Source organism: Pagrus pagrus (assembly GCF_965226575.1).
Source record: "Pagrus pagrus genome assembly, chromosome: 16".
NCBI lineage: Eukaryota > Metazoa > Chordata > Actinopteri > Spariformes > Sparidae > Pagrus > Pagrus pagrus.
The window spans coordinates 4,961,153-4,977,802 of record NC_140200.1 but is presented as its reverse complement, the minus strand read 5'-3'; the positions used below and the strand labels follow the sequence as shown (position 1 = coordinate 4,977,802).

Below are 16,650 nucleotides of genomic sequence, written 5' to 3'. Positions count from 1 at the left end.
AGCACCATTTACAGTTGGTACATTTAGTGTAAATGTCCTCCTATTTAAAGGGGTGTTTACTCTGTTATTAGAGATCCAGGCTATTCAATATGTCTCAGCGTAAACTAAAGCACTGTAGGAGTACAAAAAAACACTATCACTTTACAATCAGGATCAAAAAAAGATGAGCAGTTACTCTGGAGTGAGTGAGAAATGAATCAGGAACGACTTCATAATTAATTCATCTTTATGAGTGATCCCTGAATAACTGTGATTTGAGGACTACATCGTAGATAATGATGAGAGAAACAACATTAATGAATGATTAGTTCATGAACGCTGTTATTCTACATACTGACCACTTTCTTCATGAGTTGTTCATAATCAACTATCTGCCAGCTGCTGAGTCGGATGAACTAGTGACGACTCATTACTAATTACTTAATCGTTAGTTACTCTTTATGAACCTAAAGTGTTTCAGTGTATTTATTACTACTATTATTGTTGTTGTTATTCATTAGGCTACACTGTATCAGAACTACTTTTGTATGTGGACAAGCAAAATTGGGTGGAAATAATTGAAGTTAAAAGATAATAGGTAGGCTATAAAGTTTATTGTCAGTCGTTGACAAGGCAACGAAAGTAAGCTGGCCAGACAGTGTTTAGCCTGGCACATAATTCATTACACGCGTCAGTGCCTGGACCAACAGCGTCCATTAATTAACCATCACTAGAGAATCTAGTAGCCTACTGAGAGGTTAATGATATTAACTTTTCTTTGCTGTATCTTCTGGTGATAAACTTTTATGCAAAATAAGATATTTTATTTTGTATATAATAACACGGATCTCTTTGTTTATGTGATTATCATATAAAATAAATACTTTTCAATGAAACTGATGCAGATCTTATTGTAGAGAATAGGTAACATGGGTGAGTGAAAGGGGAAGTGAAAGTGTTTGACAGCACATGAACTCTGTAAACCTGGGTACACGTGAGCTACAAAGCCACGTGATCCCTTCTATTCAGCCAGTCAAATATTGACATTTATTGGGCACTTTCGTAGAACAGACTTTTGCCAGGACTGGACTTGTTAGCAGTCAACAGTCAAGGATCACAGTGTTTATCATGACGTAGCGGTCCAAAACACCCCCTCCTATTTAAGGGAGTACTGCTGCCACATCCTCAAGTCAAAACAAGTTTTTCTTTCACCGGATATGAGCATTTTTCTCGATTTCTTCTGACGGTATGTTTACACTTGTTGTCATGCAATGCAATTTTCTTGAACGTACATTTTTTTCCTCTGCTTAGTTTATCCGTGTAAAAAAACACACGGCAACCAGCTGACGCGGCATTGAACAAACCTCGGAAATCCCGAAGCCTTAACGCAATTAGAGACAGCACCGTCATTTCGTCATTATTTTGTAATTACCGTTATATCACCGACCCCGTTTGGTCGCGAGAAATAACAAAGTGGAACTAGTGACAAAACTGTTTTAATTGATGAATGCTATTTCGCTTCAGAAATCCATGTTGGCTAAAATTATAATGTATTCGCAGTAACATATTGTAAAAGCGCCGTATTTCATGTATGTGGCTAACACAGTATCCTTAAAAGTTTGTAATTAGGTCACTTTTCCCATCGTCTGTTCCAGCTAACATCTTGGCAGGGAGATATAGTCAAAATGCGCGAGTTTATCGCTTGTTTACAACCTTAAACTGGAAATTGCGGTATTTTCGATGGTACGTTAATGCAGCACGGATGGCACAGACGCAGTTCCGGAGCAGGGCGGTTTGCACCGGTATGAACCATGGTGGAGCCGTCAGCGGAAGCCGGAGCAGGACACGGAATGATCATTTCAAAACAAAAGTAAAAGAAACCGTTATTTCCATAATAATGTAAATAAAAAACACTGCGACGTCGAAGCAAGTGATTGTGTATGTACAGAAGAGCCCAACACAAAATAATTTGTTCACAAAAGAAGTTTTCCAACAACAGCTATTTGGCTTTTTAAGGAATCTTTTAGTCTAACATCGAAGCACGTTGGCCACTACATCCTTTACTTCGAAAGTCTGTACCGGAAGCCGTGTTTCACATCTTGGGGAACTTGACGCGCGTGCGATTTGTTTACTAAACCGTCCAAGTAGCATAGCGGTGAATCTTTGTCTTGGCTCGTCTGTCGCGGACGGCTTTTTAAATACAGTTCGGACAAAGCTAACTATCTAGTCGCCGTTGGATGAACAGGAGGGCAGGAAAGGGGAACCGGTGCCGCTGGTTAGTCCTGCTTTCGCTCGGACCGATGGCTAAATGCGGCGAGGCGTGTACTCTGTGAACTCTGCAGTTAACGGGGCGGCCAAAAAGAGCCGACACACAGCTGCCAACAACACGAAGGTAGCTGTGTTGACCCTGGTTTCCTTCAGCTTCAGTTGTTTTGTTCCTGTGTTGATATTCAAAGGGAGTTAGTTAGCTGGTAGACGTGCACTTTACCGGTGGCTAGCTAGGTTAGCAGCTTAACGGTAATGTTATAATTAGCCAGCGACCGTTTGGACGAGCTGGCTCATTTTTTTAGTGACGCAAGTGCAAGTAATCAAAACAGCCGGTGTCACACTTGGTGTCTGACTACATTCTCATCTCTTTCTGTGCGTTGCTTATGTGTTGTGTGATTGATTGTCAGTTAATGAATAGCACCATTTTCCTAAAATGTATCGATGTCTTTCAGATTGATACAGCCGCCAATTTTTCTCCGTGCTGTTGACCATCATGGAGACCACTCAGGTGACTTTGGCTGTCAGGGGAGAAACATCCCCAGGTAAGGCTTGACTAATGATAAAGTAATCAACACCTGTTAGGACATAATCTTTAATCTATCTATTTGAATGTTTTCTGTAACATGTATCCTACATGATTTGGGCCATATCAGTCATTTTATTATTTAGAAATACATATCAGGCATGTTGACATTAACATATTTTAGTGAAAATAGTTATAGGGGTCAGTCATGTTTGTTTTTTAAATATTGTTATATCAGGTAACACACCAATTTGAACATTTTAAGGGGAGGTGATTGCAGTTGTTGGTAGCTGTGAAGCCCTGGGAAACTGGAACCATCAAAAAGCTGTGATCTTACATCCTGGAGGTGATGATGGGTAGGTTATGTTATGTATAATGCCTCACTCATTATAAACACACTGTTGAAATGTGACGGCATGTTGTTTTTCCCTGCAAGGTTGCAAAATGTGGTCCTCTAAAACAACAACAATGTGTTTGTTGATTCCCTGACAGAAATACATGGACTACAACAATCACTGTGCCTAAAGGAGTTGTTTCCAAGTACCGCTACTTCAAAGGCTTTTTTCTGGAGTCGAAGGTGAGCAGATGACCCTGTCTATATTGTGACATAACCTTAAAAACAGGGTTCGAGTTACATGGGAGCCAATGTGATCTGAGCTCCCATAAGGTAGGGTAAAAGTAAAATCTCAGATCTGTGAGGGTCTCTAATACATTACCAACAACCGTTGCTTTAATCACAAATAATGCATGTTTCAATGTAATGGGTAATTTTTACTTTCAGAAGAACTACATCCCACGTACTGTAATTCTCTCTCTCTCTGGGGTGTGCGCTGTCCTACCTTTTCTTCTTTGAACTGAATAACTGTTGTTGTGATCTATTTTACAAAAGTGTTGCAAGAAGTTGGCTGTTGTGTGTGTGTGTGTGTGTCTCTGTGTCTAAAAGTCGATCTGATATGGACCACAATGAAGTGATGAATTTCATTAGTGATGGCAATATCCCAGACTCCCTTACAAATCAAGTGATTTTAAGAGTTGATGCATCATGAGGAGAAACTTAATTTAACTTTGTGAAATGGCTATGGCAAATTTTAACTCAGTGGTGCCTTCTTGTAAATTTGGCATTAACTACAATATATTAAGATGTTTCTCTCTTTGTGAAAAGTGTCAGTTTCTTTGCGGTATCGCTGTAAAAGCCTGTTATTTCTTCGTCGGACTCCCTTAAAAAACCCTCAATTTTGAAACTTCTGTCGCTGTCTACAACACATTCCCCACTATTTTGGCCATTTTGTTCTTTCGGCAAAAATGATACATGAAGACATTTTTTCATTGTGTAAAAAAAAATGCATCCGTTTGTTTTAATGATGCCGTTGTAGCTGTATTCACATCTAGAGCACGGCGCGAAGCGAATCATTTTCTTTAAATTTTTCTATTTCCGTCCTAACGTTGGTTAGGGTTACTTATCTTAGAGACCCCCACAAAGTTTATATTACAACTCGAACCCTGCTTAAAAATCACAGATTAATTTGCTCATAGTTGCGTAAGATAATCTTTTGAAAGCAATAATGGCTTTTACTTGCTAAAAAAGTTAAATATTGCTAAATTAAAAGCCAGTGTCACGTTATTTGTTGTCACGATCTTCAATATTCTGTTACATGATACCTTTCCATTTCAGCTCTTCAGCAGGAAGGTCACTAACAGGTTCTGTAGTTTGTTTTTGTTTCACTAACTTTGAAAGAGTGTGTTATAAATTCACAAGATTTTGTGTATCAATTTCCCTATATCTGTGTTCAGGCCTTTAGAAGCAGCCGTAAGGCATAATTGGGGACTAGCCAGCCCTACATGCGAGGTAATAGTTGCCAGTGTGCTAATTTATTCATGCTTTGTAAGTCATACTTAAAATTTAAGAAACTGAAGTTACTCCCACAGAAATAGCAGCAATATATACAGTTTTCTTGACTCATGAATCATGATTGTAGAAATGAAAGTTCAGGGTTTCTCTTTCCCTAATGTAATATTATATTTACCAAAATGTGGTGCTACAAAGGTATTGTTTCTATAATTAACAATGGCTTTATTACAGATAATGAGATCACCCAAATGTGTAACTGAAGTAATTTTTCCAAGTTTTTTTTTCTTCACTAACAAGCACACTTTTCAGATTTCAACCCATGTTGGCTGACTGCTCTAGAGGGGGGACTGGTGACTATAATGCCTCTAATTCTTTTCTTACACTCCAAAAACAGCACGGACGCCAAGACTGAAAAATAGTTCAATGTGTCTGATTTGAAAACCCTAACATTGTACCAAACATTGGAATTGCAGAGTGCAGAAGGTCCCTGTCAAGTGATAGTCAATATGTGGGAGACCCATCATCAGCCCCGCACGATGAGCCCCACAGGTATAGAACAACAAAAAAACGCTGGCTGGGTTTGGTGAAGAATGTCATACTCAAACCCCCTAAAGATCTCCCATTCTCTGCCATAGCACTTGAACAGTTACCCATGTGACAATGCTAGATGTCTAATCTCAGTGAGGAAGAGGCCTGGACTTCAGGAATCTGACCATTTGTTTGTCAGAATTAACCTACAGCCACCTGATAATAGTGTTTTCCTCCTCAAACTGTATTAAACTGGTAGCCTCTGGAGCTTCTGTCTTATTTGCCAGTGTGTGTAAGCTTTGGCAAAGATCAGGGACAACATTTGCTGGAGTTATCTATATTGCCATAGAGGAAACTCTACAGTGCAAAACATGAGCTGATATTGTAGACCTCTCTAGTTAAAACGCCATTGTGTTGGCCCAACACAGACAAAGCTCATTCAAATTAAGCTTGATTAGCATAGTAGTTGCAACCATATCTGCACCCTGCTTGATGTACTTTTGTGACCCCAGCCTGTCACCCCATCCTTGTTTTGTTCCCCCCCCCACCTTCCTCTAGAAAATCGTACAAAAACACTTTCCCTTTCCTGTGATTGTTACAAATATGACCCAACCTTTAACCTAGACGACATGCTCATGTGTAGCGTTGTAGTTGAAGTCGAGGCAAATCAGATACAGAGCAAACCAACGAAGGCTTGAATTCGGCATCTTTTTTAAAGAGTACAAACAGAGACTTTCCTCTTCGTATGCAGGAAATGCTCTGGTTTGATTTGACCTCTACTTTTGTACTGTTAAGATTCTTCTGTCATGTGTCTAATGTGCTTTTCCTTTATTGCAGCATCGCACCAGAATATTGATGACAGAGAATTTGGAATTCACAGTAAGTAATAAAAAAAAATACTCTCTTTACTTTATTACTGTATGCAAGTTTACAGTAAAGCTCCAATAGATAGCAGTACTTTCAAACTAAATTGCTCAATCCGTCAGGGGAATTGACTTCCCTATAGACTGCATTGTAGCCACTTCCTCTATTTTGTACAGCAGAGGTTTCGAGGTCATTCATCATAACAAAACAAACAGTTGCCTCCCTTCTGCTAGTATCGCTGACATCAGTTCTCTGGTCAGCAGTCACGGGAGCCAATGTGGCTATATGTTGTCATCACACGCTTCCTGTCTGTGCCCTCCTTTTTCTTTTTTCTACAGATGGGGTGAAATGTGTCGACTCTGGCTGGCTGACGTGCCAGACAGAGATTCGCCTGCGTCTGCACTATTCTAAGACGTCTCCGGTGTCCATCACTAAGAAGAAATTCAAGAAGTCTCGCTTCAGGTAGGGAAGGTCGAATTCGATACCCCCCCAGAGAAAGTTTGCCTTGAAAGTGACATGATCAGTGGATCATTACAGTGCTCCTATTACACGACCTGTTAGCTAAGTGTAACAGAAGTCTTGCATGCATACTAAGAAAGAAAATACACAAAGCTTTCAATATGATCACATCTGTGTATTTACTTAATGGATTTTTTAATTTACTTATCTGTTCAGAATCAAGCTAACATTGGAGGGCGTAGAGGAGGAGGGAGACGAGGAGGAGGATGCGCTCAGTCCTACATCATGGCACAAAATGACTACTTTGGAGATCAGCATGATCAGTGCTAATGGATACAAGTCGCGCCACTCACAGCCTGAATGTGGGTATGCACTGGAGCCCTCCCAGTGGACCGAGTACAGCATCCACACCATGGATCCAGACAACCTAGAGCTCACCTTTGAGTTCTTTGAGGTAAAACCCTTTTGAATACTGCCTCTGATTAGCCCATGTCATGCTAAGCAATTCGATATGTGTTATTGTAAAAGGAAGAGCAAACCAGGCATCATGATGAGATTTATCTATATCAGGTTTGTACTGATTGCATGTATTTGTTTACAGGAGGATCTGGGTGAGCATGTAGTTCAGGGGGATGCTCATCCAGGACACGTGGGCACCGCTTGCCTCCTCTCCTCTTCTTTCGCGGAGAGTGGAAAGGATAACGGAGTAGCCACACTTCCCATTATGGGCCGAAATTCCAGACAGACCATCGGGAAAGTCAGAGGTAAGATACAGTACAGAAGACTTCCAAGCTGGCTGACAATGAACTGACTTGTTTGTAAAGTCTTTCTGTGCTTATCAGTTTACATGGTGTTACTCTTGTTTTAGTGGATTATCTGGTGATCCGGCCCATTAAGGGGTTGCAGTGTGACATGAGCTCCTCGTTCACGCGATACTGGAAGAAAAGAAGTGCTCTGGATGTGGGTCACAGGGGAGCTGGCAGCACACACGCAGCCAAGTGAGTCCTAACAACAGTCCCTTATAGGAACAAATGCCCTGCGAAGAACGCAGAGAGAAAACATAGTTTAAAGCACAACAGTGTGTGTGAATATGGTTAAATACAGCTGCATATCCATGTCAACAAACTCTGTCTAACTTGTGTTTTACAGGCACCACAGAGTCAGGGAGAACACAATCGCCTCATTTAAAAGTGCTGCTAAGCATGTAAGTTACACAAAGAATTAAAGCTTGAGTTAATATTTACCTTTAATACTGCTTCTGCCCTACTCATTGTCAATTCAAATATTTGTAGGGTGCCGCCTATGTCGAGTTTGATGTCCACCTCTCCAAGGATGCTGTTCCCATTGTGTATCATGATCTAACATGCTGCATATCCACCAAGAAGGTAAAAATATAGGCCTGTTGTACTTCATAATGAACAAATGAAAATAACCTGTATAGCATTTATATCTGAGATGTTTCCACTTACTAATCATGAGTTGATTAAATAAAGAAACAAATGCATGTCACTGTTTAAAACAATGTAATTCCTTCTATCGTCTTGACAGAAAAATGACAAGACATCTCTGGAGCTTATTGAGGTGCCAGTCAAAGACTTGACATTTGATCAGCTGCAGCTTCTGAAGGTAAAAACCTGGAATGATGGCCAAATCTATGCTAAGTTGACAGAAACTGAAAAAGTGGATAATTATTAATATTAGCAACACCTGTCCTTTTTTCTTCCATCAACCTACAGTGTATTCAGAAAGTATGTTACAACCTTATGCTGAAATTGTTTAAATCATCTATCTACATTCAATACACCGTAATGACAGAGCAGAAAGAGAGTTTTAGAAATTTCTGCAAATGTATTAAAAAAACAAACAAAAAAACATCTCCTTTCCTTTTGGCCCCCTTTTTAATAAACAAATAACAACATGTGTTTTGATGAAATCATTTGTTGAATTGTAGAGAAGTTAATGTTGCTTTACTTTGTTTAACAGCTGGCCCATGCCACTGCGATGAAAGGAAACGATGACAAAGGTAGGCCCGTATGCCAACTGGCATAACATGTTGAAAAGCCTGTTTTGTTCAGCACAGTTTATTTCATACAAACAGACATGCAGTTTTGATCAAAGATCGCTTTGTGTGTATCACCAAGTGATGTAAACTAAACGTATCAGTAGGTCAACAGGTAATTTGTGTGATGATTTAACAGCACTCTGTTTTGTTTTGTTGTTCAGATCTGCCGGACGATGAAGATGAAATCGATGAGCATCAGCCATTCCCCTCTCTCTCACAGGTCAGTTACTTTATGATAGTAATGACTATTGAAGAGCTTATCTAATCAGCATAACATAATTTTTTAAAGTAAGTACTCCTGTCTCCTTGTAGCCTACTTTTCACTTAACTCAGTAACAGTCAAATTAATAGAATCCTTTATTCTTTTCTATAGATTTTCCAAGCTATTCCTGAGCATGTGGGCTTCAACATTGAGCTCAAATGGATCTGCCAGATGAAGGTGGGTGTACTTGGTCAATAGGGTCAATTATTTAATCATTTAATCAATAAATGGGGTTAAGGGGGTCTCCAGAAGAATAAGAAATGCACTGTTTTTTCTTTTAAGTCACTAGAAAAGTGTATTGCAAAGAATTTTGTTATTTTAGAATTCAGTGTGAAATAAAAATGTAATGTCTTAAGAAGCTCATGAGATGAATGCTTTTTATTGACAGGACGGGTCATGGGACGGCAACCTATCCACCTACTTCAACATGAACACCTTCCTCGACATTGTCCTGTCCTGTGTTCTGCAGAAAGGCGGAAAAAGGCGCATTGTCTTCTCCTGCTTTGACCCAGATATCTGCACAATGTAAGCACAGTAAACAGCAGAGGATAAAGAATGCCCACATCATATTAGGCTGTAGACACGGCATACTATCCATAAACACAATACCTTCACTTGGCAGTGCAGTTGTTGTCTTCCATAAATGGATCTTTTCAACCATTCAAAGGTTGCAGACAAAGAACCATAGAAAGCCTTGTCTCAAAATGACTCACAAATCCCATGTATCCGCACAATTATTCTGAATAGTCACTGAATAGCACACATAAACTGAAAATACTCAGTGTAGGCTGTTTTTAAAGATTGCGTGTTCATTCAGCTGCAGTCAGTTTAGATTAGTGCTTTTGTAAGAATCACTGATATGAAAATGCACGTGTATGTTATAACTGCTGCTGATATTGTTTCGTGGTTTCCCTCAGGGTGCGTCAGAAGCAGAACAAGTACCCAATTCTCTTCCTGACTCAGGGAATTTCAGACCGGTATCCTGAGCTGATGGACATACGCTGCCAGACTACTCAGATTGCCATAAGTTTTGCCCAGAGTGAGAATATTCTGGTAAGCATTTGTGGCCGAAAGTCAAATATTTATCCACTGAATTTTCCAGATTTTGTATAACTTTTAACAGAAAGGTAGTTTCACACTTAGTGTTTTATGACAGTGCCACATATAACTCAAATCTGTAAGCACAATATGTTATAGACATATCTTTTAAATGAAAATAGCAGGATTTGAAAGCCTGTCACTTGAAACAACAGTCCAAATAACACACAAGTCTGCTAGCATAGCACTTTGTCAGCTGTCTCTAAGACGTGACTAAGTGGTTTTAGCAAGTGCAAAATGGACTCGGGACAGCTAATGCAGCATAATCTGATGTTAAACACATAAGGAGCTGAATTAGCATACTTGCTACGTGTCATGTGGACACACAAACTTAACCACTCTTTAAACTAACAAAAGAGTGAGTAGGTCTGGGGCTAGTTTTAGTTTGAGGTGAGCAGAATTAAACCACTTTTCTTGTTCCTTTAGGGTATCAGTGGCCACACCGAGGAGCTGCTAAAGAACCTCTCCTACATCGGGGATGCCCAGTCTAAAGGCCTGGTGGTGTTCAGCTGGGGAGATGACAACAACGACCACGAGAACAGAAGGAAGCTGAGAGAGCAGGGGATTGATGGGCTCATCTATGATAGGTGAGCTAAATGCAACATGCTTATGTAGCTGCCATGTTGTCTGTTGATGTTAATGTTCATCACTCCAGTCAAAGGTTAAATTATCTTGAAAATGGAAAGAAAACTAATGACTAAGGAAAGGAAATTGTAATATTTTGTATTTGGGGATATTATAGGGTTTACCCAGGTGCCAAAGGTGAGCCAAAGGACATGACGCAGCCTCTACTGTGAGCTATATGAAAAGACATGTGCCAGTAAAAGACATGCAGATTTTGAATAATCATCATCTTTAGCTTTGAAAAACAAGCTTACTCAACTTTCGTGCCATCTTGTTCTGATAAACATTCCCATGATTGTGTTTCCAGCTACAGTCTGCCAGTTATGCAACACTGTGCCCTGCAAACTCTGTTCACCCTGAATCCACACGAGTTAATAAGCAGGGCGTCATACATTTGATTACTCATTAGCTTTTCGTTATGCTGCTGAATCATAACAGCCTTTTTCATCAGCACAGTTTTTTAGGGTTCAATGTTATGTAATCAAGCATTGGCAGGCATGCTAATCACTTGGCACCTGCCGTAGCTGATGATGAAATTTGCTTGATTGTTCACTGAACAGGTTGTGTGTGAGTGTGAAATTGGTACACAGCATGTACCAGTGCTGTTACATAAAGATGGGGCTGTTAGCAGGATGAAAGAGAATTTCCCCTGGTCATAGCAAAGCTGAGTGACCAGCAGGACCTGTTTGTTCAGCCGTTTCACTTCTGTGTCACTATACAATGACATTTGCTCTATATTCATGTTTGCACCTGTTGGCCCAGACTTGTACAGACCCCTACAGAAAACAGACTCTATAGGCTTTTAACCGTTCAACCCGTCTACAGATGTAACTTTATTTAGCATCTTAAACCATTTTAAATCTCCAGGTTGTTGTTGTTATAACTGTGCCTCTTTCTTACAGAATTTGTGAATGCTTGGTGCCATATTTTGATTCAAGGTCTTCAGGTTCCTGTAATGTCTCTCTGCTTCCTGGCTGTGTTTTGTTTATTTACGCACTCTACATGTCATGGCTGTTTTTTGGCTCCACCCTCAAACGCTGCCTGAACGCTCCTTTCTTACTCATTATTTATATGCAGCAAGAACAAAATGATGTTCCTTGACAATGATGCAAGACGGTTGACTTTTCATACCCGACACCTCAATAGTACAGTACTTGATATTTGGATTGCATTCAAAATTGATTGGTCAACTGCCATGTTTATCATTTTTTAAGGCTAGTTTCCCTGAATGATTGCTAGGTCACTTCTTTTTGTAATGGCTGTGTCTGGTTTTGTGTATGATTTTGAAAGGCCTCCTTATCTTATGCTTGGTATGACAGTGATATTCAACTTGTGGCTTGTCTAGTGCACGAGACACTCTTACTTGACATATTGATTTCTGTTTGAACCCCCAAAAAAACGTGTTTGCATTTTGAACAGCTTTAAACTTTAAATCTAATTTGGTGAATGTCCAACAACAAATGTGAATGACAGCCTCCCCTACTCACTATGTGTAGCCTGTTAATGTAATGACACTGAATGGGGCGAATTAACTCAACGAACATTGATCCAAGAGAGTCTTGCATTTAAGCCTCAAATGTGCAGCTATTCAGATGTCACATGATGTTTTTCACATGTATGTTTTCTATTATTTGCACATATTAAGTTTAGATCATCTGCTTGTGCTGCAGTTTGATTTCTTTACAAAAAGGGGTGATTGCACCGGATGCTCGCTGCAGACTTGAAAATGAGTTACCACGGCCTTCCGCATCGAATTAGTTCATCAGAATATGATTTGCCATCTTGGACTACCACACTCACAAAGCTGGCTATGTGTGTATTCACTGCAAGAGATGGGGTTGATAACTTTATTCACTCAGAGTTCATCCCAAACAGGTAGTACTGGGCAAATGTTCCACTTCCGTGGTTATTATTGGCTGGCCCTAATCCCATCCTTACCCAAACCTGAACCTTGTGTCACACCAAATGTCATGAAACACATGAATGTCCTACACGAAAGCCTGCATAGCTGTGATAAATGTTCCTTTACCTCAATAGAAAAGAGGATTTAGGATTTATAATGATGGCATTGTTTTCCATACTCACCTGGTGAGGCGAATGTATAGATGGTGTCCAAAATCCTTTTGACTAATTAAAAACAATTGGAAAGGGTTCTCACTCTCACTGCCAGATGGCACTCAGTACAATCATCACCTTAGCCAGAATGGTAGACGTTGTTGTTCTTGTGAACGTGCGTGCATGAAAAGATGAGTGTGGAGCGACAGTATGGTAACATTACCCCGTGGCTCATTAGTTTAGAGCAGAATCAGAGCAGTCTTTGTAGTTTCCATTTTGCCTGGTGGGTGTTCTACCATCTGTGTTTCACTTATATCAGATAACATTTTGTTTTAAGTGAGTACAAACGACAGATGTTGTTCCATTGGACTACTTAGTACTGCTGGGCAATAATTCAGTTTTATCAATTTGCACCCTTAGTGGACTGTATTTTGGTAAAACAAACATACCATCACATCCTACAGTGTCATTGACAATAATATGTTACCTAAAACATTGATTCCAAGCAAACTTGTATTTAATGTTGCAGAATGTGTTGCTGAAGATTTTGTTTTACAAGTGTGAGGAGTGTAATAACTGTGGAACACTTGATTATCTTACATATGCCATGTAATATCATATGTAAGCATTTTTTTTAATCCACTCTGCTATCACTTTTGTTTGTGAATGACTGATGGCATGTAAAGAAACTCGTAAGACACCAGTGTACACTTACTGCCGTCACTGATCTAACTGAAGCATGTCTCTGCCTTTTCTCTCAGTATCTGTGAGGACCAAGGAGAGCAGCCAAACATCTTCCAGGTAGAGGAGCAACACACCCTGGGGGAGGTTATTACAGAGGAGACCCTCAAGAACTCCTCCTGTTCCTGCTACACCATGCCTCCCTGCTTTGCCAACAAGGCCCGTACTGGCAGCGCTGAGTCCGACTCTGGCCTCAGCTCTTCATAAATTTCCACCTTTCAGTGGACCTCAGTACACAATACACTCAAGAGGATTAACGTGGCGATGGATCATTCAACAGAAACATATACTTGCTCCAAAATGACAGTTTAGGTTTGTGTATATATTCTTAAATTGTCCGAAAAGTCTTACAAGACAAGGAACCATCTTCACTCCACTCCACTCTACACAATTACAGGTTTAGTCGATTGTCATGTATCTTCACTTAAGTTTTGTTATTTATGCTTTCAGTTGAAATAGATAGATGTTTTGCCAAAATACGAAGCCAGCCATACACAGGTGTTTATTTTGAATTTTTTCTCCCTGTTTAGGGATCAGAACAAGCTGTACAGAGGTGGCATAATGGTGGAACAATGTCAAATTTGGGAATGATGTGTGCGAAGTGCTAAACGTTAATGCGTGCTGTATTTTACGGGTGCGAAAGTGACTGAACTGCAAATTGTCATACAGTTTATGACGATGCAGGATTATGCTGTTTTTCTGTTTCTGTCTTTTCCGTGCACATAGCCATTTACAAAGTGTCTAGCACATCCATTATTGGGCCAGGTGTGTATACTGCACGTAGTACAAGCAGATGTGTATTGCGGTGGTGGTGCAGGTTGTCATTAATGAATGCGCTGGGTGAATGGAGTACATGACTAATTAATCGGCTCTAGAATGGACTGTTGAAGGCACTTGCTGCTCCTCTCCAACCCATCCTGCCTTTTAAGTATTAATAGCTATTATTGTAAATGAAACACAGCAAACTGGATGTACTGTAACATTAATCCTTTTATCTACTTGATTTAAGAAAAGGAGAAGAATGTTTTATTGCGACAGTGCACACGCATATCACAGCCTCAAGGGGGAAATGGATGTCTTACTCATCATCTATTAGAATAGACCTGACTGAAGATGTCTGTACAGAATGAACAAATACTTCCTATAAGTCCTGTTCAACCTCACAACACTGATACCTTTTATTGCATCGCAGACTATTCTTGGGCACAAATTAAACTTGTATATGAAGTTGCTGGTTAGCTCAATGCAATGGTAATGCTGCATTTTGAACACAGCAAAACAAATTATAGTATGCTACCTGCCTCTGTCTCATCGCACAATCTCTTAACTTCAAACTCTCAAGATGTGAGTTATGCATGGTCTGTATATGGGTCTGATTGAATTACCCAGGGAGAATGACTGAAACAAGTGAGTAAAGCTACTGTTTCAGCAAAGATGAGTGTAAATTCGACATGTAAATAAAATCAGAACCTATATTTGTTTATTTTGTCATGGACTTTTTTTTCTATTTCACATCACTTGAGTTTTGGTTGCCCTTTGTGCATTTTGTTTTGCTGCCGGCTCATCTTGCTTATCAAGTAATACGGAGTGATTGTTTTGGGAGGATTTGCATTTTGCTCTTTTTCTTCAAAGTGATTCTACAGTATCACCGTTAGCAAGACGCTAGTTCTGACATAAAACATCTGAATTATTGACAACACTAAGCTTTAAAGGATGGGTTTGCAATTGTTCAAGTCTGTGAACATGAGTCAGGAGCCTAAATGAACATTACAACAGGTGTGGCTTCATAGACAAACACTGTTGGACAAAACCTGACATTTCAAATTAAAAGTTTGTTACAAAGAACTATCTGAAGTTGCACTTCAGACAGGGTGCATATGTACACTTTTAGTGTAGCAGCTACAGTGAAGATTGTAACTGTATTTTCATATCAATTTGGGATCTCTGAGTTTCCAGAGACTTGGATTACACCTGGCGAGCTGTAAGGAGCCATTTTATGTTTGTTTTTTGTTTTTTTTAAACTTATGTTGTTCAGGAGAATGCTGCAACGCTGGTTTACTGTGAAGCTCCAGAAATGCTTTGTGGGCAACAAAAACTTTCACCTGCCTTTCCATTGACACGGCAGGGAGTAGATAGTCATTATCTGCTATCTATTTAAATTTTTGGGTGAACTTATCCTTATAGTTTTAATATAAGGCCCTGACTATAGTTTTCAGACAGACTTGAAAAATTGTGAACCCATCCTTTAGTCATCATATTAAATGTTTTGTTGAGACATTTTATAGAAAATGCCAAAGATGAGCCAGTGTGCGAACTTAATGCAGTGCAAGTGTTTTTATTCGGTTAGACATAATCACCAAGAACTTGTCAGTAAGTTCAGGGAGTAGCAACAAGCAGATGGCACCTTGTTTTGTTATGGTGTTATCTTGGTATGTAAGCACGTTATTTTTTAAATCCTTGCAAATCGTGTTAGTCCAGTTTGACCTATGAGACTGATTTTGTCAGTGTTAACCATTTAATCAACAAATCAAACTTTAGAATTGACTGCTGAATCAATGGTGAAAAATAGTTTAATAGTTGTGAAGTATAAGCTACAGCATAGTTGCCCATCTTACATAAGGCTGTAAAATAATATGACATGGCATGAATTAAATCAGCTTTGCCCTGCAGATATACACGCACTGAATTTGCCTCCACCCATGTAACGCTGCTGGCACAGCAGTGTAGCCATTCGTCAATGCTTGATAAGATAACAAATGTACACTCAGTAATAGGAGGCACCACTGATGATGTGGGGTTTCTTTCTTATCTGATGGTGATAGTCTTGGGCAGTTGTTATCAGCATGAACCTTGAAACGGATTAATCACTGATCAGTCTTTTCATTAACATCAGCCTGGGCTATTGTATGCTGAGGGCAAAGAAAAATATACATCCTTTGGCAGATGCAGGGTTGAAGAAGATATAAATTAACATGAATGGATAACCAGAATATCGCTTTTTACACCTAAACCTGCAAAATTACAGATAATGAAGTTCATACTACACAACTGTTTATACATCTTTGATTAGTTTAAAGGTCTCTCTCCCTATTTGGAGACCATGTCTGATTTAAGTTAGGAGGGATGCACCTTTTCATTGCATACAATTACATGTTACAGCATAAAAGGCCAGGTGTAACTAAGAACATTAACATGGAAGCTTTCTTATTAGGTGTGCATGTGTGCACGTGCCAGGATTAAGATGTTTTCACAGCAGACATTTTGACTTGTCAAAGCAAGAATAGCAAAGGTGTAACCAACCAGCTAGTCCCAGCCTGCCTGGGTCCAACACTCCTGTG

The 16,650-nt window shown here is 39.6% G+C and overlaps 1 protein-coding gene across 5 annotated transcripts; it reads left to right on the top strand.

The window, feature by feature from the left end:
- The first annotated feature begins 1,097 nt into the window (after window positions 1–1,097).
- gpcpd1 (glycerophosphocholine phosphodiesterase 1) lies at window positions 1,098–14,793 on the top strand. Of its 5 annotated transcripts, XM_084377402.1 has the most exons (23): window positions 2,070–2,371; window positions 2,700–2,789; window positions 3,036–3,126; window positions 3,263–3,347; window positions 4,443–4,468; window positions 4,562–4,616; window positions 5,093–5,168; window positions 5,985–6,026; window positions 6,350–6,473; window positions 6,687–6,924; window positions 7,072–7,234; window positions 7,339–7,468; window positions 7,620–7,674; window positions 7,763–7,855; window positions 8,019–8,096; window positions 8,454–8,493; window positions 8,694–8,752; window positions 8,906–8,971; window positions 9,183–9,319; window positions 9,712–9,847; window positions 10,319–10,479; window positions 11,419–11,468; window positions 13,333–13,507. In XM_084377402.1, exons 2-23 carry the CDS (start codon window positions 2,741–2,743, stop codon window positions 13,374–13,376), a joined length of 1,998 nt encoding a protein of 665 aa, XP_084233528.1. In that variant the 5' UTR covers window positions 2,070–2,371; window positions 2,700–2,740; the 3' UTR covers window positions 13,377–13,507. The 5 variants fall into 5 exon arrangements, with proteins under 5 accessions (XP_084233525.1, XP_084233528.1, XP_084233524.1 ...); XM_084377399.1 differs by lacking the exons at window positions 2,070–2,371; window positions 11,419–11,468 and adding an exon at window positions 1,098–1,225 and having other exon boundaries at window positions 13,333–14,793; XM_084377398.1 differs by lacking the exon at window positions 11,419–11,468 and having other exon boundaries at window positions 2,072–2,371; window positions 13,333–14,793.
- The last annotated feature ends 1,857 nt before the right edge of the window (window positions 14,794–16,650 follow it).

Excerpts from the sequence above, each read along its gene's own strand:
- gpcpd1 (XM_084377399.1), top strand. The coding sequence starts at position 2,741 with ATGGAGACCACTCAGGTGACTTTGGCTGTCAGGGGAGAAACATCCCCA. Across the intron at positions 7,675-7,762 it reads TTAAAAGTGCTGCTAAGCAT|GGTGCCGCCTATGTCGAGTT; the intron begins GTAAGTTACACA and ends AAATATTTGTAG. Across the intron at positions 9,848-10,318 it reads CCCAGAGTGAGAATATTCTG|GGTATCAGTGGCCACACCGA; the intron begins GTAAGCATTTGT and ends TTGTTCCTTTAG.